General features: G+C 38.5%; 1 protein-coding gene across 3 annotated transcripts; it reads left to right on the top strand.

Annotated features, from left to right (window-relative positions):
* Positions 1-1241: 1241 nt before the first annotated feature.
* On the top strand, positions 1242-23327 carry srpk1a (SRSF protein kinase 1a). Of its 3 annotated transcripts, XM_041798900.1 has the most exons (17): positions 1242-1335; positions 1999-2053; positions 7302-7429; positions 7599-7707; positions 7850-7937; positions 8075-8162; positions 8623-8729; positions 11320-11485; positions 11577-11602; positions 11692-11917; positions 12012-12401; positions 12580-12680; positions 12815-12922; positions 16983-17052; positions 18121-18213; positions 21640-21732; positions 21962-23327. In XM_041798900.1, the coding sequence occupies exons 1-17, from the start codon at positions 1323-1325 to the stop codon at positions 22144-22146; spliced, it is 2046 nt and encodes a 681-aa protein (XP_041654834.1). In that variant the 5' UTR covers positions 1242-1322; the 3' UTR covers positions 22147-23327. The 3 variants fall into 3 exon arrangements, with proteins under 3 accessions (XP_041654834.1, XP_041654836.1, XP_041654837.1); XM_041798902.1 differs by lacking the exon at positions 18121-18213 and having other exon boundaries at positions 21962-23326; XM_041798903.1 differs by lacking the exon at positions 21640-21732 and having other exon boundaries at positions 21962-23326.
* Positions 23328-24633: the final 1306 nt, after the last annotated feature.

Here is a 24633-nt window from a genome sequence, read left to right as displayed (position 1 = left end):
TGGGATCTTTTTTCATAAGTGCACTATAAATCATTGATTCAGAGTAGGGCTGCAACTATTTAGTCCACACTTGAATTTCTGCGTCACAAATTTTTTAAATAGTCGACACAATCGATTATGGCGACTAATCGTTGCAGCCCTAATTCAGATGGAGGTATGATTTTTGCATTTTTATCTGGGATCTGGCGTCAGGATATTTTTCTTGTTTTCCTTTTAAATGGAAATCAAAAGAATGCATGCGAATTTCCACAGTTTAAAATACAAAGTCAAAGGCTTATTTTTTAGTATTATTAGGTGATAAAAATGTTCTTTGATTCATCGTTTCTTTACCTTGTAAACGGCAACATGAAATTAGAGCACAGAAAAGCCAATTTTAGGATAAGTTTGCGTAACACAAGGTACTTAACATGTAATCATTAGATTTTAATATTCGAAGTACATTATCAGTCTGGCTGTAGAGAGGACCATATGTGTATGAACCTGAATGGTGGTCGGTAGTGGTTTGGGTTATATCAGTGATTCCCAAATCTGGGTTCGTGAAATACTGAGGGAGAGTTGCAGGATGTCCAAAAATCAACACAGAAATTTTGTCTATTGTAAAAATGTCCTTAAAATAAGTTAAAATTGAAATAAACTGTAGTCATTATGTGAAATTTGCACTTAAAAGCGAGTAATCTGTACAAAAACTTAATAAAAGGTACATATGTACATGATGCCCTGTACAACACAGAACACTTAAACTACCATCAGAGATAGTGGGGGTCCCCAGTCTCTGACACTGTTATTTTAAGGGTCAAGTGCTGAAAAGTTTGGGAACCTCTGGGTTCTATTTCTTTCTTTCAGTAGTCACGGTATATAAAGTTCGAGGTAATGGCTTGGTTGATTTCCATCATAAAGTATTAGAATTTAAGATATGGAGAGTTTTTAGCCCCAGAATCGCATAATTTTGTCATTTAGTAATTTTAGTCAATCCATCGACAAGTCTTGGCTCTGTACAGCTACTTGCTAGTATTACAAAGTTGACACACCTTAAGCCAACATCATAGGGTCATCGTCTTTGTCTTACCGTAAATGTAAACAAGAGTTTAAATTCCTATTAGTACCAATAAGCTATTTAAATTACATTAACAGGCCTTCGCCGTGCCCCTTGCCCTGCCCCAGCAGCTTCAGAGTGGTGTAAACCTGTTTTAAAATAATGTTGTGTTGCCCATGTGGAAACATCACTGAGGAAGCATCCCCTGAGCAAAACGAACCAGTGCGCATGTGTGGAACATTCGATCACTGGTGGTGTGGCTAACGGCTAGGCTACGGATCCAGCCAACATGGAGAGAAAAGGTAAATCTTTACACCGACACACTGCACACTCAACCAATAATCGTTGCTCGGGTTTGTGTTGACACTACAGTTGATGTCCCTCCGCAGACACAAATGTAGGGCGAAGCTGAGCAGCAGACTTTCAGATGCGGTTTAAATGAACGCGTCTGTCACGCACTGTTGAGCTGGAGCGAGCTACGTTAGCTATCTAGACATTAGCTTTAGCCTCAATGGGACATGTCAGGATTATCCTGCTAGCTACGTTTAGCGCTCTACCTCTTTCCAATTGACACACAAATGAAAAAACTGTCAACACTAACCAACCGTTAGTGTTGTTAGTGACCACCTATCCAGCCAAGTGTCTGGAATTACATCACTGTCGTAGCAGTTGTTTGGAGAAATGTAACCTCGTTAGGCTGGCAGCTTAGTGATGTTACTTAACGTTAGATGGCTTCCAGAATCAAATTGGGTATCTGGCACAGCGACAGATAAACCACTATGTCTGTTTACATTCTGACAGTGTAACATGACATAACACGGTATATTACGACCGACTCTATTAGCTATAGGTGAAGTATGTTGTAGCCTCAGACAGAGTCTTCCATTTTTTGTCTCGAGTGTCAGCAGGACATCAAACGGCAGCCAGACAATGGCTAAATAATTGCTCACTGTTTCTTCTGACAGTTCTGGCACTCCAGGCGAGGAAGAAGAGGGCGAAAGCAAAGAAGACCAGCAAAAAGTGAGTTAAACCCCCAGCTATATCCTCATGTTATATTGGACACTGTGCACATGAATTGTATCAGCTGTTCTCAGCAAGAGGTGGCTGTTTGTTGCAGTGACGCACGTGCTGCATGTACAGTATGCTTACAAACTGACACAAGGTCCTTGACTGCATGTATGCATTCAGATATTTAGACTGGTCTGTGCATGATCCAAAGACTAGACTGATTAACATACCCCCTAAAGCAATGAGACTAATAACTATGGGATGTTTTTCATAGATTTTTTTTGCAGAGTTCTAACAAGAGCATTTGCATTAGATATTTGGACAGTTATTTAAATAAGATGCCAGCTATCTGTATAAAATGTGCAGTATGCAGCGTCACATATATACTGCCCAAAGGCGTTGTCCTGTGATCAAAACAGTTTACAGCATTAAGATAATGCTACATACAAGGCCCAGAATAGCCCACAAAAACTGTGATCTCTCATACTGATTGTTTAGATTTACCTTACAATCTACTAATCATGCCATTGGTGGTATCCTCTAGAGTGTTACATAACAGCCTGTGCTATATTTAAAACCAGAGAATGAAGAAGCCCACATCAGCCCACCGAAGCATGGTGTTTCAAAGAAAACTGCACTATTGCTGATACTCACCTCCTGACAGTGTGTCTTCATGGCATGTCTGTTAGGCGTTTAGTAAATGACACTAAATATAACTTTTACCACTGCATGCCTCAGTCATCCTTGCACGCTGAATGTATGGAGGAGCAGAAACATTCGGTCATGCTGCAAACATAGTGATGCTTAGATGCTCTGCTGAATCAGTTGTTATGATGTATATCAGTTTGGGTTGTGCAGCTCAAGCTAAACATACATTGGAGCTTTAGTGCTAAATGGATTTTAAAAAAAGAACACCCCCTCAAAATGAAAGCAGCCGTGTTTATTTTGTCATAGCTGTCTTGTCTGGCTCTGCTTTTAATACTCTGGTTCATCATTGTCTGCTGTCCTTTATAGTCAGTGAAGAGCTGCAACTGATTATGGAAACTGAGAGAAGATTTGTTTTTTTTACAACTATTGGTTTCTGTTAATCAGAAATGTGCTGTTGATTGCTTTAACGGTGGTGATGCAATAGCAGTGAGCAGTTTTTATTTGGAAAACAAAATTTGACGAGTGAAACGAAAATCCTGTTTAAATCCAAAATTGCAGCTGCTCAGTCACCAGAGCCCAAAATGCAATAAAGCTTCTCTGCTTAAAATAACCGTGCCAGGAATGAATACGTAGGTTGCAGATTATGTGGAAACCAGTAGCCCGTTTTTGAGACAGACCAGTAAAGGGATTTATTTGAATGTGATCTCAGCTCTATAGCTGCCATGGAGATGAGCACCCTTAATCTCTTCTTTAGAAGATGTAGCATCAAGCCATTTGGTTTTCAAGTTGGAATTAGCTACCAAACTGTTGGCAAACACAGATTAGAAGTTGTCGGAGCAATGTAAGCAGGCATAATGCTGTCATGCTTACACATGCAATCCTTTTTACTTTATATATAGATACAATGTTTCGTATTGTTTTGATCTTTTTGTGGAGATTTTGTTAACTGTAATGTTTGGTCATTTTCCACATACTTGAAATTGCTATCAGAAATGTGTAACTGCATGGTTTAAAGCATAGAACTTCTATGTTTGGTTTCAGTAACATGAAAAATAAGGGATTAATATTATTATAAATTTGAGATTCATGTTCAGAAAAGGCTGGTTTATTTAAATTTGAACGACAGTGTGTAAAATCAACACCTACCCTCAGGCCACCATAATGTGCATAGACTGTCATTTGCTCTGGCTCCTCATCTGCCATGAGAAGCCATCATACTTTTATCTGTCTGCACTGATTGTTTATTTCCAGTAATAGATTTGTAGTGGATTAAATACCAAGTAGTCATTAAAAAATATTGTCATTAATATAAAAACTGTGTCCCTACTATCTGTTTTTTGTAGTTCTTTTTATTCTGTAGTGTTTTGTGTCTTCCAGCTGACAACCACACATAATGACAAATATATGAGCATCCTTCAACACTGAGCCAAAAACCCTGATTCAGCAGTGTTTTGTGTTGTCCCAAATTTAATGATACAGTTGGACATTACATACTTAACCCAAAGTAGGACTTCGCTAAAATTAGTAAAGCCATTTTTATTCAGATCTTTTGACAGCTGAATAACTGAAAAATTCCAGCTTGCAGCACAAATGCCTTTAGATATTTCTTCAATAAGTTTTTTAAAGTGTCATATCTGTAGAAGTTAGAGCTTGAAGGTATATTTGTTCTGGCAAGATGGTGACTGATTGTGACAGCTTTGCCACATCAACAGCATGAAAAAAATTTAGAAAATCAAATGCAGTTAACTAGCAGCAGCACGTGAAAGGCATATACTTTAGTATTCATTGTGTATATGAGGAACAGAATTTTTTTCTATGAATTTTTTCTCACAGTGTATCTGCTAGAATTTCTCTATAGTCTTTGGAATATTTAAGTTGCTGTGTATTTTTTTTAGCAGGGAGAACAACTTAAAGTGTCACAGAGAGGCTGCACATTACAATTCTCTTTGTTGAGACATGCTCTGAGTTCATTGTAGAGTTAAAATAATGCGCCAGTTTTCCACATCACAGTCAGTCCAGGAAGTTTATACCAGTATCAAATTATACTTGGTATCGACTGATGCCAAACGCAGGTATTAAAATCGGTATCGGGAAGGAAAAAATGGTATTAGAACTTCTCTATCTGTTTTATCATATGAATTCAATGCATGCATCTAGAATACCATGCATCTAAGTATGTGGTTTCAAATAAGAGTTTTTTAGTCACAAGAACAGTGTACCCACAGAATGACACTGTACTTGGGTGGTGGGGATGACCTTCCTGCCCTTCATCTTTCTGTTCATTGATTTTTTTTGTGTTCCTGCTCTTTTGATTGTATTCTTCAGCAGTATGTTGTATAGTTAGGCTCAGATAACATCACTTTCCTATTTAAATTATCGCATTATAGCCGGTGAGCTGTGGTTGAACCAGGGCTGAATGATTTGCAAAAATAATCTAATTGCGATTTTTTTTCCCCCAATATTGCGATTGTGATTTAATATGCGATTATTCTTAGGGCAATTATCTGAGAAGCAATTAAAACGTAATAGCATGAATCTGAATATGGGGTGCAACAAGCTTTAAGCTATAAAAGCGGTGGCTGGGGTGGGGAAGGTGAAGCTGGCTATCAGCTAATCGCAGCTGGAGTATGACTTTTGTGAAGTAACACTAGGCTTCATCCATTTTTATTTTATGAATGAGCTAATTATTTTTGCTCATTCTGGAAATGTGATGTCATTTACTTTGTTTAAGGACATTATTATTTTATGTCAATCATTTTGATTAAGAAAAACATACATAAAACATGATAAGGAGGATTTTTGTCAACTATTATATGAAAAATAACACTTGCAGAATGTTTATAAAATCTCTGCAAAATATTGATTTATTAAACTGGTATTATGGCACATTTCAAGTGAAAGAAATATTGCAACTTCTGTGTTTTGTAAATTGCAGCAGGCCATATTGCAATTAAATCTAATTTGCGATTAATTGCCAAGCCCTAGTGTGAACGTTTATTATTCATGAAGCTGTGTGTTGCAGTCGTCATCATCCCAGAGTACAGGATCGCATCGGCAGCTAGACACTAATGAAAGCTTTATTTTTGACACGAGATGTGTCTCCGTAGCACAAACAGATGGCAATTACTTACAAATTAAAAAGGTTAGAAAAGGTTCTCGAATGGCTGCAAAGATACCTGGGTGTCTCATCCAGCATTTTGGACAAACTCTGATTTGTTTTTATGGTGAAACATGGGAGAAAATGTAGGCACAGTGAGAATGTTACACCAAAAGAAGTATTTAAATAAACATAATTGACAGTAGCTAAATTGATATTTCACATCAGTATCAGTTCAACTTCAACTTTAACAATCTGTGCATCTCTATAACATATTGTAAAGGATCACAATATTTTGTGTCAGAACTTGAAGTGCTCTATTTTTGTTGTTTATAGTCTTGAGTTGCAGTATACTACTAGTGCTTCCATGTCTTTAGCTGTTAGCAAACAGTCCATGTGGAAACCATGGGTCGTTATGCAATCCCGCCCGTTGGCTGTCTGCTGACACACTGATTCTTAATTAATTTGAATGATACTTTTTCTAATCTTATTTCATCAACCTATTATTTTGTTGTAGTCTTTTGTAATGTTCTATACTGCAGACAATTTTCTGTCAGTTCTTTTGCAAAACACTTCGGGCTTCATGTGTGTATAAGCCTGTATGAATAAAGTTGAGTTAAGATATATCTGTTTTATTAATCTGCATAAACAAACAAATACAAATGATTAGCTAGCAAACAGGTAGTAGATTTCATCTTTGAACTTGAACTCCATGCTATTTTTATAGGATCCATCCTATGTTTAAATAATGGTATTGACCCCAGACCAAAATAAACATCTGACATCCAATCGTTTCATATCCAGTGGGCTCTAAAGAGCCTCATAGCAGTTAATCAAAACAAGATTTTTTGATTTGGACACCAGATATGGAGAATTTTTTTCCTGAATATGAAGTGCCATTAGATTTGAATAGCATTGTGCATCAAGTATCACACTGTGCCTCTATTTATTTCTGTGGGTAAAACAATGACACTCTTCAATCTTTTTCTTTTGTGACATTTAGGCATAATGCAGGGATAGTGGCTACATGCACGTGACATATAGGTTTGGTGCTGAACACTTTAAAAACTGTAGATAAGCCAAAACACGTTCTCAATTCCACAAAAATGTAGATAAAATCTCAACCAGAGGTGTTTTATCACATTTTTGTTGCACTGAGAAACTGTGCTGGCATATCTTTCTTTTTGTTGCTTTGAATTCTCTGAGCATGATTCTCAGTTGACATCATTCAAACCAGCAGCCTGTCTCAGGTATGATGGCCTGGCATCTCTCATATGTGACTGCCAGCTTCTGCTCTTTTGTTTTCTATGAAGGATTGTAACCTATGATGCAGTGTGCAGGTACTGAGTGTGGTTGCAGAAGTTATTCTTCACTTCTCCAGAAGAAACATGAACACAATGCAAAGAGGAGGAGGTGCTGCAGATACTCATGGGGCTGCTGTCTGGTCAGAAAGTTGGGCAGAGATTCATTTTACTTAAATTGCTGTGTGTTGATGATCACATGTTCGTCTTTCAGGCAGCCAGTCAATCCCAGAGCTCGACAACCAACCCAGCTGGAGGCCTCACCTCAGGAACCAGAGGAACCTGAGGAGATTCTTGGCTCTGATGATGAGGAACAGGAGGACCCAAATGACTACTGCAAGGGTGAGTCCTGTTAATAACCGAGTATTATGAAGTATCTTTTTAGTTTGCTTCCCCCTTACCTAAGATTACAGAACTAAGGTCATAATGTGACAATCATAATGAATGGAGTGTTTCCTGACTCTGTGTAGTTGGTTGATCTGATATTTACTTGCATTTTCTTCTGATTTAGGTGGCTACCATCATGTGAAAGTAGGAGACCTTTACAATGGAAAATACCATGTGATCCGGAAACTTGGCTGGGGACATTTCTCCACCGTGTGGCTCGCTTGGGACATCCAGTATGAAAGAACTTTTTCTTATTCTCTGTATTTGTTCTTGAAGCTTGATGTTGGATTCAGTAGCAGCTGACTGTGATGCTGCTGTGGTAGCATTTTGTATGATGTTTCCTGTTAGTGAATGTTTCTTGCTCTGTTGTTGCAGGGCAAAGAGGTTTGTTGCAATGAAGGTGGTAAAGAGTGCCGAACATTACACAGAGACAGCAGTGGATGAGATCAAACTCCTCAGATCTGTATGTAGCCTAGTTGAAGCTGAACAAATAATTTTTGTCTAAATTTAAATTAAAAAGTATAACTTTTAGAATATTGTGTTTGTTGAAGATGTGCTAAAATTCATATTTTGATCGCATCTCCTGATCTTTGTTCCAAGGTAAGAAACTCAGACCCCGATGATCCCAAACGGGAGATGGTGGTCCAGCTGCTAGACGACTTCAAGATCTCTGGGGTGAATGGAACACGTATCCTTGAATGTGTCCTTGTGCTTTTTTATGATTCAGGGTTTTTTCTGTTCAGTCATTTCCTCCTGTAAAGTCTAAAGCTTGTTCAGTCTCAGAAAAAATCCCCATGTTGTCAAAGAGAGAGCCATTCTTTCCCGTGGTGTCAAATTTAGCCGGACTGCAGTAAGCAAGCAACAAAGTAAACAACAGGTGATGGGTGTACTAAAATCCTCCACCTATAACAACACTTTGGCTGAGTAAGATCCTCTGAATGCCACAGGGATAGCTGTAGCTGTAATATGAGATGCCCTGACAACACTATACTGTGTGCACTGCGGTAACCTGCCTTGCCTTCTTTTCAGTATAAATAATGCTACTCCTCATGCACTTGAGAGGCATGTAGACAGGTAGATGAATTGGTAGTTTCTGTTTGCTTTATTCTCATGTTTTTTATACTTACCTTAACTGCTGTTATATTCAGATGTTTGCATGGTGTTTGAAGTGTTGGGCCATCACTTATTAAAGTGGATAATTAAGTCCAATTACCAGGGGCTGCCTCTGCCGTGTGTGAAGAGCATCATAAAACAGGTAACATATACACCCTCTGTGTCACACCTTCTCTAGTTTGGTGAGTCATGGCGAAGGCTCAGCCTTACAATAGTTTATACAAGCATTAGCCTCCAGGCTGTGCACAGTGGAAACAGGCAGTTTGAGATGATTAAGATTTAAACAATAAACAAACAAGCCTCTATTTAGAAGAGTTAGATTTTTTTATTTTTGCTTAGGTGGGCTTCAGGACTAAACGAACAAAAAACTTGATTCAGCAAAACATTGCAAAAGAGCATCTAGAAGGTACTATTCATAAAAAGTGTACTGATGATTTGAAAGGTGACTTTTAGGTTGTATTCACAGCTCTAGGTCAGCTGATCTAGTCCAAATCAAGAACAGATTTGTTACAGTTGACGTCAGCTTTGGTCTGTGTTCACACGGGGGCATTGACAAGCAAACCAAAGCCTGTGATCTATCAGGAAAATGCTCTCTGATCAGTCAACTTTTGGCAGATTATTATACACCTGTACTGGCATACAACTTTTACACTTTGTTGTATCTGTTAGCGTATTTTCTAGCATTGCTCTGTAGTCTTCGGATTTTGCAAGTCGCTGGTTTTTTCTAGCTAGTTGTATTTCTTGTGCTAAAATAGTTGATTTAATCCAAAAAAAGTTCCATGCTTCCCTAGTTAGGCCAGGTTGAGGTTGGTTTGTGTTCTCACCGCAACCAAACTGCACCAGAGTGCAAATGGAAGCAGACTGAGGTCCACCTTTTCAAGTGGTCTCAGTCTGGTTGTTTAGTCCTCACCAGAGTTCGGTGGTCAGCTTTCACACCAGCACCAACAAACTAACATAATGCTGCAAATTGTTGACTATAATAAACACAACATTTATGTGGTTCAGCTCACACAGCTTTATTCACCCTCGAGGTACACAACATGCAGGCAGTACATCACTACACCAACATTACGTGCTCACCAGCGCCCCCTCGCGCCCTGTTCCACCTTTTTAAGAACCATGTACAAAACATCTAACTGTAAAGAACGATGTAGAGGAGAAATACATGTTAATGCGAATAACCTGTTTATTTCAATGAAACCAAACAGGTAAGGTGTGAAAGCACCCTTCGTTTAGTCAAATATCAAATATATTTGACCTCATCAAATATTTTCAAAAGTTTTCAGAGCCAAGAAATTCTTAGCTTTTATGTTTGTAACAGGATGTGTTTTGTCGTGGCAGCTACCATGACAGATGACATATTTATTATTGCTGTGAATTCGCTGGATTTTGCGTGAGAACTGCTACATAAGTGAGCGTGCACTGCTCCGAAAAGCTGTTTTTCTGTTGTATCTTATTCATTTATTGTGCTGCTAACTTGTGATTGACCAGCAACCATCAGCTGTGAGTTCAGTTGCCCAAGCTTGCCTACAAAATGCGAAATTCACGTCCCAAACTCTGTACCCTTGTGGACCCACTTGGCATTTCCAAATCAAGAAGAGACCAGATGAGTGGATAGTTCTGTCCATCTTAACGTCTTATTTCTTGTTTTGAATTGAGGACTCTGTTCAAAAGGAGCAGAAAAGGCAATTTTAACAGACCTTCTCTCTCTTTATGTGAAATTCATTCATGAAACCAAAATGACTTTATTTTTTAGTAAATACACATTACAAAGTGCAGTCTTTATTAAACAGAGTCCACAATTTCAAACACAAGTAAGCATTTTAGATTGGAGGAGGTGGGCAGCGTGACTTTTCTCACAACCTTTTTTTGTTGTTTTGACAGGTAGCCGCCTGGACTGGTATTGACATACTGTACATTCAACAAAAAATAGAGAGTGCTTTGGGTTTATTTGCTTTTTGTTTTCTCATTCTAAGATCTAGACAATAAAAAAACTGAAATGGTATTTTGATAGAATTTCATCTCAATAAAACTGATAAATGGAGGTATTTTAAAATAGATACAAGTGTCTGGACTGGCCTGTTAATCAGCAGAAATGTTGACAACTCTAAGTCCGCGTTCTTTTTGCTGTCATGTTGAGTATGCATACAAATCTACAGCAGGACACTGCTATAGCTGCTTGTTAAGTGAATGCCATCTATAATAGATAAAATAATAGTGCAGGACTGAGGTGAAAATGGCTTCAATAACAGTGAATTTGTATTTTGTACATAAAAAACATGATGTGAATTATTTGGACTGGGTGGCTTGGTGTGAAACCTATGCGTAGGACATCCTTTATCTGCAGAGGAGTGTAAAAGAAACGTTTTTTAAACTTGAAGTGATTATTTTGGTGAACTAACTAGGCCTGTAGTCAACCAAAGAAAAACTCACCTGGACATGCCAACCAGGGTGATATTGGTTGGATAAAAGCTTTTCGACCAAACACTCAACCAATCAAATGGAAGCTGTTAGCCCTAGAACTAACTGGGTGTGTAGAGATGAAAACCTCTATGTACATTCTAAAGAATAAAGACAGTGAGGAAATTTGAATGCAAACATGAACAATCACACTGAATGTTAAAGCTTACAATATTTGTGACAACATTTGAAGAGTATCCCCTGATCACCAGTAATATTAAGTTGTTTTCATAGTTGTAATTATTAAAAATGATCATTTTTTTATTTCTTAGGTACTCCAAGGGCTTGACTACCTGCACACAAAATGCCAGATCATCCACACTGACATAAAGCCAGAGAATATTCTGATGAGTGTTGATGAGCCTTACATCCGCAAGCTGGCAGCTGAAGCCACAGAGTGGCAGAGGGCTGGGGCGCCTCCCCCCTCCGGCTCAGCAAGTATGAGAGACTAACACGCAGTCACATTATCTATCAATATTTATGAGAATAATTTGACAAGTTTGTTTTTCTTCTGGTTTTCTCCTTTCAGTAAGCACAGCACCTGCACCCAAACAGGTAGAAGTCTTTCATCATTAATTTTCTGCAAATATATCATCTCCTATTCTCTCAAGAACTGTTTTGTCTCTTATCTGTGTATCTTACAGATGGCAAAAATGTCCAAGAACAAGAAAAAGAAGTTAAAAAAGAAACAGAAACGTCAGGCAGAGCTGCTGGAGAAGTGCATTTTGGATCTGGAGGAGATGGAAAAGACCACAGAGACCAGAGATGAGGAAGATGATGACTATGAGGACCCACAGTCGCCAAAGGGACGGGCCTGCGCCCCTCTCAGACAGGTCTCTCTTCAGGAATTGGGGAATGAGGAAACAGAAGGTAGGAAGCCACAGTACATTTCTGTCATGACAGTTATTAGCCCTGTAATGAGTCATTTGGAAGAAATGTCATATGTCTTTCCCTCATACTGCAGAGAGCGGCGTGAGTGCAGATCCATTGAGGACGGGACCAGAAGCACTGTCAGAGGTGAACTGTAATGGCCACGTAGAAGTGGACCAGAGGCAGTCCCAATGGAGGGACGAAGATCAACACAACGGCAACACAGAGCAAACAGAGAAATGCACCAATCAGGAGGAGCAACACAACAAGTCTGCTGTGCACCCTGTCTGCAACGGCATGGACTCTGCAGATAGTAAGGAGCTGGACATTGAGACTGAAGACAGGGGGGCTCAAAGCAGTGGAGTCACAGAGAGTTATCTTCCTGCTGGCCTGACTGGTCTGGAGGAGGGAGAGCTGGTGCAAAGCATTTTACAGGACGAGACAGACGACTGTGAATACGCAACCAAGGAAAGCCTGAGAAACGGTCAGTCAGACAAATCTGCTCATCTTTACCTTTACAGAGGTTTGATGGTTGCTGATTGCTTTGGCTTGTCTGCTTTGGATATTAAAACGAAAGCTCAGCCATTTAAAATACTAATCATCTGTCTGTCTTATTGGCTGTTTTGTTCATGTTATCTCTCTGTGTCTCTGTTGTCATGTAGGAAAGCTAACAGCAGGATCCCTGCTAGTTAACCCCCTCGAGCCACTCAATGCAGACAAGATCAAGGTCAAGATTGCAGACTTGGGAAATGCCTGCTGGGTGGTGAGTACACCCCTAATGACCTGAGGGATTTCCTGATTAGATAAAGCCCTACAGCGGGGTCCACATCCAACACTTACTCCTCAGAGAAGCCATTTTTTAAAGGATTCATCTTCTTTTCTGTCTCCCTCTTCTAGCACAAGCACTTTACAGAAGACATCCAAACACGACAGTACCGCTCCTTAGAGGTGCTCATAGGCGCTGGATACAGCACACCGGCTGACATTTGGAGCACAGCCTGCATGGTGAGAGACTGTACTAATAGACATTTATCAGACCTAATCAAAAGCAATGAAGAATACCATCGTAAAATACTCTAACCCTTTGAGGAAGGACATAGGGCTTGATTTGCATGTGCTGTCTAAATTAAAAAAAAAACTGCTTTAACGGCTCAAGCATTCAGCATTTTGCAAGATGTCAATTTATGTTATTATTGGTGATGAATCTGGATAAAACACTCAACGATCTGGCCTCAGGATTGTTGTTTGCACAGTTGTGTTTGAATTTCAGACAGTTACTTACAAAACTTACTAAACCTGTTGGTTACACACAGTATGTTTACATGCAGTGAAAGTAGGTAGAAGCCACATTATACCGTTTTAATCGAGATGAGTCATGTTGTATTTATCAGATATATGACATGCTGATATTTAAAGATTAATTTTAGCTGATATTGATACTGATACTTAAATATATTTTTAAGCCTAAAACTTCAGTCCTTTGAACACACTTTTGCCACAGCTTTTGCCTGCTTGGAGTTTGCAAAGAAACAAACTTTAGTCCTTAAAACACACTTTAAAAGTTTGAAGAATGAGGATTGAAATAGATGTCAACTGACACAGGTCTGTTGATTCAGCCTAAAACTCAGCTGATTTATTGGTGAATATGGCCAAAATTTGCAGTTTGTTTATGCTGATATTCACAGTCAAAATGTCAGCTGCAAATATCAGCAGAAAGTCTGATATCTTCAGACACAGGTGTTTGCCTTTTTAAGGTAATATCTGCAGATGTAGATTTCAGGTTGATAATATCGTGCATACCTACATTTAACCAAATCAGAGTTTTGGAAGTCAGTCTTACAACCTCGGTAATGTATTTGGGAACCAGTTTACTCATGCATGTGAAAGCCTCAATTGCACTCAAACTGGACTAAGCATGCTATGCATGCTCCACGGCCTTCACACTGGTCTAGAAGTCGAACGGCAGTACCATAATCGGGGAAAATAATGGCTATGTCTGAAATCACTCCATATTGAACATATAGTAAACTATATAATGAATATGCCATTTTATAGTGGTGTTAGAAGTCAGTGTAAGCATTGTTATACCCTGTGTAGTGCACTCATTATTCCCCACAATGCTTTGTGAAAAGTAGTGAGCAACTGATGGTCAATATTCAAGCAATATTTACCATCATGCGTCACGGTTTAAAGCTTTAACATGGATGAGAGGAGCATGGCAGGTGTAAACAAAGAATCAGGAACACAGAGCAGTTCATCCTTTTGGGCTACTTTCAAAGATTGTTTTGTGCACTTTTTGCCTTTATTTGGAATTTCCCCGTGTGGGACTAATAAAAGGGTTATCTTATCTTCTCTTTATTCAAGTTAGAATAAAGGTAAGTAACGGCTGAAAAGACACAGGAAATATGGGAAGAGAGTGTGGGAAGAGATTTACCAAACAGTGTAGAGACCAGGAATAGATCCAGCAAACAGGGTGTTTAGGACTATTGCCTCTGTATATGGGTGCCAAACTGGCACCTATGAGGCATTATGTTTTTTACAAAACATAATCTTTAAAAAGGTGCCAAGGATTAAAATGAAATAATGTCTTTCCTCTTATGATAATTACGGACATGAGACAATCATCTGTATGCACAAACAATTGATACTGCATGAAAATATGTGATCATTTTAGTAAAAAGTCACAAGCATTTTTTTTAAACCTCTTTTTGTTACATACTTTAAATTTCAGTGAAATTCCTGTTACCCTGATCTCCAGCTGCTGTCATGGATATCTTTGTGTCGTTGTTGCAAAACTTTTCAACTATAAGAGAGTGATGACGTCCTTTTCTGTGGCTGGAGAAGTGTCCAGAATTGTTTTTTTATTGCCAAGACGTGTCCGCTACATAGTCTACCATACGGAGATGATTCACTCTATAGTGAATAGGAAGTAGGGACAACACCAAAGACTTTTTAATTGTGTTGCTTTCTTTTTATCATTCACTGACTTTAAATTAGTTTGAAATGTGGTATACAAATTGAATTAAATTTAAATATTAAAAATGAAAATAATGCATATCATGTTTGTGCTAAAACGAATCCTCAGTGAGATAGACAACGCTTTAAAACTGGACTGGTTTCCATGATCAACTTTAACTTTGTCCAGTAGTAAACTAGCAGAGTCAGACATACTTCTGTTGTTTATTAAATGTTCCCCCAGCTTATATAATAGGAAAAGGGCAGTCCAGCCAAACTGAGCTGTAACCACAGTTTGCAGTGATTTCACTGCACATGTAAATTTATTTATTTAACCTTTATTTAATTCTCGAAAATTATTGAGGTTTCCCTCATTTACAATTATGTTAAGATACAACAGAAACACATTAAGAACAAGTTATGGATCACATGGATCATCCACTTCATATCTCCCTCAATGAGCAAAGAAACAACGGTGGTGGATGGCTCCTATCCCTGCGCTGCAGGACAGAAAGATTTAGAAAATCTTTCATACCATCAGCAATTAGACTGTATAATTCTAAAGTAAACAGATGAGACTCCCAGACGATTGAATTTCCCTTTGAGGATAAATAAAGTTCTTGTATTGTATTGTATTGTATTAAAAACGAGACAAGAAAGTATGATCAAATGCACTGACACACTTCAAAAATGGCACCATAGTGAGCAGATATGCCACAAGTGTGACATATACTTTTATTGAATATGAAGCAGTCAAAAGGCCTTTGTTCTGAAAAGGTTCAACATTTCTCCTAAAATTAAAAAGTATAAAGTTCAAAGAGTTAATGTATCTTTATACTTCTTCACTTACAGGAACATCTAGTGTGATCTCTTGCTGCTGTAGCCAATCAGCTTTAAGGTTTGATGTGTTTTGTGTTCAGAGATGCCTGCATAAGTTGTTCGGCTGGCCACACACTAGAGGATTTTAAGCCAGATTTAAGGTCAGATTTACCTCCCCAGCCGATCGTGGGGGCATGTCCCAAGTGGTATCATCGCAAATGATTATTTGTCTGAATAATCCTCAAGTGTGTGGTATCAACATGATTATTTTACTGCTACAAGTGTCATAGCCTCCCAGATCATGAATCGTAAGTATCAAACACGATTTATATTTAGGAATTTAGGCCATAATGCCTCCAATGGAATACCCACGTGTGAGATTATGTGAACTCTCGTGTGGGGAACGCTCACTGTGAGGTTGTCATAGATTGGAAGGTGTGTGCTCTGTAGTAGTCTGGCGGTCTAGCTGAGTTGTCTGGTGTGTGTGCTCAGAGGATTATAAGAGAAAAAAAATCATTGTAAATTGACTTTACGTGGGTAGTCTACCATGTCTTTAAAATCATCAAAATCTATTTGGCTCCGTTCTCTGCCATTAAGAATGCATGTCTGACCATTCACTTTACACCTCTGAGGAGATAAGTGTGCATGAAAATCCCTCTAGATCAGCAGGTTTTGAAATACTCAGACCAGCACCAACAGCCAAGGCACCTCGAAGGTCACTTGAGCCTTAAACCTGCACACCAGGGTACAGCGTAATTCTGCGGATCTGCTGAGAGTCATTTTCAGAACATGTTTTCAAAACTAAGTACTTTCAAGCACCCCAGGTAATGAACAGCGAAAATGCTTCGAAAGGTGGCAGTTTTTGGCTGAAAGCATTGTGCAAACAGGGATTTTTTTCTTACTGTTGTCTAAATTCACCCCCTGTGTTGTGTTTGCCAATAAAACATGAGCTACCAGTAGATTATTGACCAACACTTTTTCTCTGTTTTAACCAGGATGATTTTTTTTGGTAAATATTACAGCCAGCTTGATGTGGAGACCCAAGGAACTGCTGTTTTTATTTTTTCACAGTTCTGTACTGGTTTAAGTTTTCATCACCTAAAGTAGCTCTATGGATACAATGCATTTAAGATATTTAATGTTTTTAACAGGTAACTGGAGATAAACAGTGAAATTTGTCCTTGATGAACTGATTTCTTCTGCAGAGTTCAGAGAGTTAAAGTGTTCTAAAAGCTCTCAGTGCAAGGGATGTTTTCTTTTCCTGTTTATGATAATTGTGTTGTCTCCTCAGGCTTTTGAGCTCGCCACAGGGGACTACTTGTTTGAACCACATTCTGGGGAAGATTATTCCAGGGATGAAGGTAACACTGGGATTTCCTCTTCCAGTCCTTTTCTCTCTTTTGATCCTATTATTACTGCACAGCATTAATCCTGAGAGCTATATTTAGACATATTTTTTAAATGTATGCTATAGTTGTAAGGAGCACTAAGCAATAGTGGTAGCTTTTGAAAGTTATTGCGACTGTGAAAAGCTTCATGGTGTTTTGAATTTTATTGCTTTGGCCCCTATTTTAGTTTTATTGCCATTATGAATAATTAAAAGCTCTTCAAACATCTGAGAGTGTTTCACAGTTAGCAAATGACCTATTACCAATTATTGTGCTGTTTGCATACAAAGCTGCAGTTTATTGTTAACATTTCAGTGAAATGAGGTACTCCATTACAGTGATTCCAAATGAAGTCAAATGTAAATACAGTGTATCAATCTTGTGATGCTGAGTACCAACATTCCTGTGTTTATTTCCCCTCTAACACTTAAAAAAAAACATCTTTTGTTATTCTGGAGAAAGGACCATCTTTCATTCTGTCCCTGTCATCATCTCTATTTCTTTCTCACTCACACTTCCCCTTGTCCTCCTTATGCTTACTTGATATTTATGTTGGCTCATTGCTTCTCTTACGGTGTCTGTACTGACTTGATTCTGATGCAGCATGTCAGGTATGCACTGAGATTGAATGCTGCGTTTACAGACATGTGTCCTGCAGCATGGAATCAGCAGTTGCACCTGCAGTACATGAACTCAGAAGGATGATTTTTATCCTGAAACAGCTTTCTTTGTTTTGTGTCTGTCCCTTTTAACGCCAAATCACTCATTATGCATATGAGGCTCTATTAGCTGTGCATTTAGCCTTGTTTTTTAATCTTACTGTCTGTCCATTATTTCATTTTCAGTACAGAAGTGAATGGCCTACATGTTTAAAAATGTCTGTAATAGCTTTAGATGTCAAAGTAATACCTTAGGCTGTCCATACATGTGCTTTCTGTCATATTTGCCTGTCATCATCCATTGTTCTCTCCCATTTGTCATCTCCTCCACTCCTCTCACTGTCTATACTCCCTCTTCTACTCTGATGTACCTCATTTCCAGACCATCTCGCTCTCATGATTGAGTTGCTCGGTAAAATCCCTCGTCACTATGCTCTGAGTGGGAAATACTCACAGGAATACTTCAGCAAGAGAGGTATGAAACCCCTCTATCTTTGGCCCGTTCAGGGAACAGTGGATGGGAGGTAAAAGAGGGGGAGAGGTCGCGCCGGCACATTTAGAACTGACAAACTCGTGGGCATGTGCAGGCCAGTGGGCAAAATATTCAGTACAGACTAATAAATGTCCAGTACTTTGAACCGTGCCATCAGACATCGATTCAAGTGTCAGAAGAGCTGCCAAAAAACGGCTGGCTGTGGTACAGGCTGCTCCTTCTTAGCTGTTGCCAGAGGATGGGGCTGGACATTTGATTCTGTGATGGCCACTGTAGTGGAAATTTATGTAAAATGTAAGGTCAAGGTTTAAAGTTTGTTTTAAGAGTAATTAAACCCCAGAGCTCAAGTTGAGGTGTAGCTACCCTGAAAAAATACCTTTTAGACCATTATAGACAGGGATCTTTAATACATTCAGCCATAACATCTGCAATCTATCCTGCTTTTACAGATTTGATAATCAGCCAAAATATCATCACTGTCAAGGTGGACTTACACTATTAGACTTACCACAAGCTACCTGAGTGTGAAACGATGGTATATGGCCCTATAGGAGACATTTTATCAACATTGTTTTAAGAAAACATGGTTAATCTAAATGTTCATATACATACAGTGTCTATAAAAAGTATTCAACCCCTTGATGTTTTACCCTTTTATTGATTTTATTAAAATCAATTTTATGGCCAATTACATAAAAATATGCAAAGTAAAGAAAATGCATAAATATTCACCACCTTTAAAGTGACTGACCTAATTCAGCAGAGGCCCAGCCAATTGGTGCTAGTAGTCTTACAGTTAGTGAAATGGGGATCACCTGAGTACAGTGAATGTGTCACATGTTCCGCATGTTCATCACCTCTCGCTTAGATTATTGTAATTCTTTGTATGTTGTTCTGGACCAGTCGTCTCTCCATCCCTTTTAGCTAGTTCAAAATGCGGCTGCATGGCCTCTTACTGACAAGAGGTGCTGAGACCACATCACACCAGTGCTCGCCTCTCTCCACTGGCTTCCTGACAGTTTCAGGATTGAGTTTAAAATGTTGTTGATTGTCTTTAAAGCACTGCATGGATTGGCATCATCATATCTGTCTGAGTTGTTGCACCAGCATGCTCCGGTCAGAGCACTGAGGTCAACACACCAGATGCTTCTCCATGTCCCTAGGTGCAGTCTTAAAGCCAGAGGTGACAGGGCGTTTGCTGTGGCTGCTCCTAGACTGTGGAACAGTTTATCTCTGAACATTTGAACTGCCCAGTCTATAGATAATTTTAAATCTTTGCTGAAAACTCACCTAATTGCACTGGCTTTTAATACAAGTTGAACTTGACATGTAATTTTATTTATTTATTTATTTTTTTAAACTTTTATTTATGCTTTTCGAATTTTACAATAAACAACCCCGTCTGAAAGGGAACATAAATTTCAAAAGGGTTAACAAAGACAGCAGAAAAAGAAAAAGCACATTGCGCATAACAGTAAAGCAGAAAAGATAAACAATCAGCACAGACAGTCTATACATAGAATATACATAAAAGTTTTAAGTTTAGGTTGCTTTTGACAGATAGGATAAGAATGGTTGCCACATGTTGTCAAAGGTAGCAGAGTGGAAAGATATACTGCATCTGATTCTTTCAATATGTAACAAATTGGTCATTTCTTGTAACCAAGTTTGAAAAAAGGGTGCCTTCTCAGATTTCCAGAGGGACAAGCTAATTCTCTTTGCCACAACCATGCCATATTGTATTGTCTTACGTTGTAAGCGAGACACATTTTGTTTATGCTGGTCTCTGCCCAGAATGGCTCTAGAGGGATTTGGTAAGAAATTGCAGTTGAATACTTCTGAGAAGCACTTAAAAAAAATTAGACCAAAATTTATTCAGTTTAGAGCAAGACCAGAATAAGTGACCTAAAGTTCCCTCTGCTGATTTACACCTTTGGCAGATTGGAGAAAAGGACGGGTAAAAAGAGTGCAATTTGGTGCAAGAATAGTGAATCCTGTGCAGTATTTTAAATTGGATTAATTGATGTCTAGAGTTTAAAGAACAAGAGTAAATCTTTTTAAGACAATTTTCCCAGGTTCCATTGTCAATAGTTAGACCAAGATCTTTTTCCCAGGCTTCTTTAAAACTCTGAGTTGCGATAGGGTTGTGTGCCGTAAAGAAATCAACAAATTAGAATAGTTTTGAATCAGGCTTCTGGTTAAAAAAATAAAAAAATTCACAAGAGTCGAAGCTCAGACCTCAGTTCAAAAGATTATTTGTGTCTGGACTTGAAAAGGGCTGCTCATGCCCAGTCCTTATTTTAACTGACAGAATTTAAGTAGTTTTGCAAAGAACGAAGTAAAATTGTAGTGTCCAAATGTGCAATAGATTGAGATCTAGCCACACAGACCCATGTTGCGTCATTGCAGCCAAGGGTGCAGCTAATAAACACTGACTTAAGGGGGATGAATATCTGTGCAGTCGCTTATTATAACTTCATTTTTTAAAGTTTAATTGACATTATTTTGTAGAAATCAGTTTTCACTTTGATATTAAAGAGGTTTTTAATTTTTTGGGGAAAAAAGCCAAATTATATTGACCGTGATTGATTTATAAAATCAATAAAGGGCTAATACATTCTTTTTATAGGCACTATAGGTTGAAAAAGTGATTCCACTTTAATATAAGATCACAGATAAACCAACCATGGTCCGTTCTTTTATGGTTAAATTTTATTGGTTTAATCCTGTTATGTATCGAGTATATTGCCTTTAACAATGTAATGAAATTTGCACTATTTAATAAGGCAAACTTGAAGTGGATACTGTGTTAAATTAGACCCATTCTGAAAGGCAAGCACATCCTGTTAGGAATACAACTCTGCTACTGTATTTACTGTGATGCAGAATCTTGATAATGTAACCCTCAAATAGTAAAGAGCACTATAAAATATTAGAGAGCAAGGAACAAAAAAAACAGCACAAAGATCAGGAGTTTAACATCGTTATGGATGGCTGTAGTTGGAGGCTGTGAAATTTTAAAAACTTTTATTGCTCAAACAGCCAAATTTGAATGAATTGGATGGTCAGAGACTATTTACAGATTCAGTTGTTTCATCCAAGGTCTGAGTTCATCACATTAATCTTCTTCACTTTCTGCCAAAACAAAAGCTGATGATTCTTGACTTAAAGTTAAAAGGAACAAGAACTTCTCTATGTCTGATGGCTATGGTGATCAAATCTGATATTTTAGAAGTAGGTCTTTGCTTTGAAAGCTCTGCAAGGATCCAGCCCATGTGATGTGATTACTCCTACTCCTCAGACTCCCACCCACACACCCAGAGCGGGCCTATAACAGGGACACTGTCTGATGAATCTGTTTGTCCTGTCTGCCTTCCCCTCTCCTCTTGTAAACTGTCCGCTGTGTAGACCATATAGCGCTGATCATTGAGCTGCTGGGGAGTGTCCCACGCAAACTCATAATGAATGGCAAATATTCCAAGGATTTTTTCACCAAGAAAGGTAACAAGGAGGATCACTATCTAGAATTGCTATGATTTTCTCTCTATGATTACTTGTGTTAGTTTTTTTTTTCCCCCACTTTATTATGATGTTTGAGAATTTATAAGGTCAGTTATGGAATTAATGCTTTTGTATATATTTAAAGTCATAAATCAGTCATGTCTGCTTTAACTTGGTGCATTTCTGCTGCCGGGTTGTGATCTGGGATTTTGTGACTGCTTGTGTGCAGGTGATTTAAAACACATCACCAAGCTGAAGCCGTGGGGCCTGCTGGAGGTGCTCATCGACAAGTATGAGTGGCCCCGCGAAGAAGCTGAGTGCTTCACTGACTTCCTGCTTCCTATGCTGGAACTGATTCCAGAGAAGAGAGCCACAGCTGCTGAGTGCTTGCGCCACCCCTGGCTCTCCCTCTAGTGGACACCTCTAGCCATTGCACCTTCCTTTTCCTCCTCCTTTTTTTTTCTCTCCAGAGACTGCAACAGATCACTTTCCAATTTGGGCATATCAGATGAATATTTATTTCTCTTTTTCGTTCATTGTTTTGGATTTCTTATGTTCTTTGTTATTGAACTAATGCTTCTGTGTATGTATGTACTCGTCGATTCTTCTCTTGGTGTGACGACATCGGGAATCCAGTGGATTGTTATTACTTTGTGCTCATGTTGGCTCCAACTGCTGTGCTCCGTTCACCTACCCAACAAAGCAAAACTGTTATTGTACTGCTAGTGACTCATCCTTGTTTGTTACACTCCTGCACTAAAACACAAACAAATCAAGGATATGTAGCCTTTATTGGTCATTTGTCCCCTTTAAAAGGACCTGTTCTCTCTTCTTTTCTCGTACATTTTCATTAGTGCTGTGTTGTTTTTTAAATGACTTATTTTATCTTCTATTACACATGTAAGGTATATATTTTGTATTTGTAAAGTAGGCTTAGGAAGTTGCACACTGGGCTGACATTTACACTGACTGTGGTAATAGCATTTCTGCAAATAGACACTCTAGTTTACCTGAAACATCCACTGTCTGATGAAGTAGGTCACATGATTTAGACATAACATTAGAGTAGGTTAGCTCTAGATAATAAATGAGATCGTTCATTCTCATGGGAGGCTGGTATTCTCATACATTGATTCAGGAATATAGTGTTTCAAAAGGTTTCAATAAGGTGACGTGTTAAGAAGCCCAATCGAAAGGAAAAAAGTGAAAATAAACTGTATATATCTGTACCAAAGAGTTTGCCTTTATGTATATTACAGTTATGTACAGTTTTTAACAAATCTTATATCTTAGCTAAAATTATTTAGCTGGGTAGCTGTGTTTTAATAAAGCGTATGGAAGATGTGTTTGAGCTCAGTTGTATGTATGGCCAACTGTTCAATAATGTCACTGTTTTTAGAAATGGTGAGATCTGGTGTTCTGTCAAGGTGTCCAAAATTGATCATATCAAAGTAAACTATCTGTTAAAATGGAAATTAAAAAAAGACAAAATTTACGTCAGATTCAAGATCTTAGAGTTTGTGTGAGCTGTCAATTTACAAAAATGTACCACACACCATACAATAAAACAGATGTTCATACAACAATCAATGACTGTGTTGAGCTTTTCTCTGAGTTTTCTCAGTCTGAAATCAAGATTTTTATTTTTCAGTTTTATATAGAAAGGCAAGGTAAGACGTTCACATCAGTAAACGGATGCTGGATCCAAAAATTTGGAGAAAAAGCTGAAAGGTTGACACACCAGGAAGCTCTTGTTACAAGCATTTATTTGCAACCAGTGACGTTTCAAGCCAACCTGCATGTCTGAGGCAGAGCATGTTGACTTGAAACATCAGACATAAATGCTTGAAGTGGGTGCTTCCTGGTGTGTGGACCGCTTTGCTTTTTTCTTTTGCCTATTTTCAGCTGTGTTCAGTTGACCATAAACCATGTCGACTTTTGAAATGGCAGCAACACGAAAAAGGCAGTTTGATTTCATCTTTGTGAAGACTGCTTGTTGCGATGTAGGAGCATCTGCATCACCTTGTGGTCATCTATGGCTGTCTTCATCAGGAGTTTTCTAAAAGAGATGGCAAAAATATTTATTTCAAGACACTGGGCCATGTAACCCTCATTGTAACCCTTTTTCAGATTTAATGAAAAATATCAATATCCTTCAGAGCGGTGGTTCTCAACTGGTCTGGCCTCTGGACCCATCAGTGCTCCCTTATGATAAATAGACCATACCTCTGGAAATTTCAACCATTCACGTTTATTTAATGAAATATGTTGCAGTTTGCACCATAGATGGAAGAAGACATACGGTCGAACAAAGATGCAGCTTTAAAAGACAGACAGAAAGAAAGATAGAGTGATACTTTATTAATCCTGAGGGAAATTAGAGCATCCACATCATTACAGAAGCCCTGGGAGGACATGCATGCTGCTGGCTTCAGGCTATAACCTCCTGTCTCCATTTTTCATTATTTTAACTTTTTAATATGTTTCATAAGTCAGTGCTATTGGTCACCCTTTACATCTGTCAGTGGGTTTTACAAATTTTAAACCAATCAGTGTCAAAAAGATGCTGACCATGACCAGCCAGTGATAAATGATTTTAAAAAGAGAGTGTTTTTTTTTTAACCCCTGTAAACTGGTGATTTTGGAGGTGGGAGGCTATGGCTCAGCAGCAGTGATACATTTTATGCAAGAGGATGGAGTCCATCAGGATCAAAATCTCCAGCCACAAGATGGTCTTCCCCACTGCTCCAGACTCTCACTGAACCCAGAATTGTCAGACAGAAATAATGCATTTTTATACCAACTTCACATTAACGCACATTGGTCTTATTTCTTCTGTTTACATCTAAACAATGTGTGTGTTATACCTAAACATCTGGACAGTTGCTCATCTTGCACCTT

This window comes from Cheilinus undulatus, linkage group 11 (assembly GCF_018320785.1).
Source record: "Cheilinus undulatus linkage group 11, ASM1832078v1, whole genome shotgun sequence".
In the NCBI taxonomy this organism is placed as follows: Eukaryota; Metazoa; Chordata; class Actinopteri; order Labriformes; family Labridae; genus Cheilinus; species Cheilinus undulatus.
This window is presented reverse-complemented; position numbering and strand designations above follow the sequence as displayed.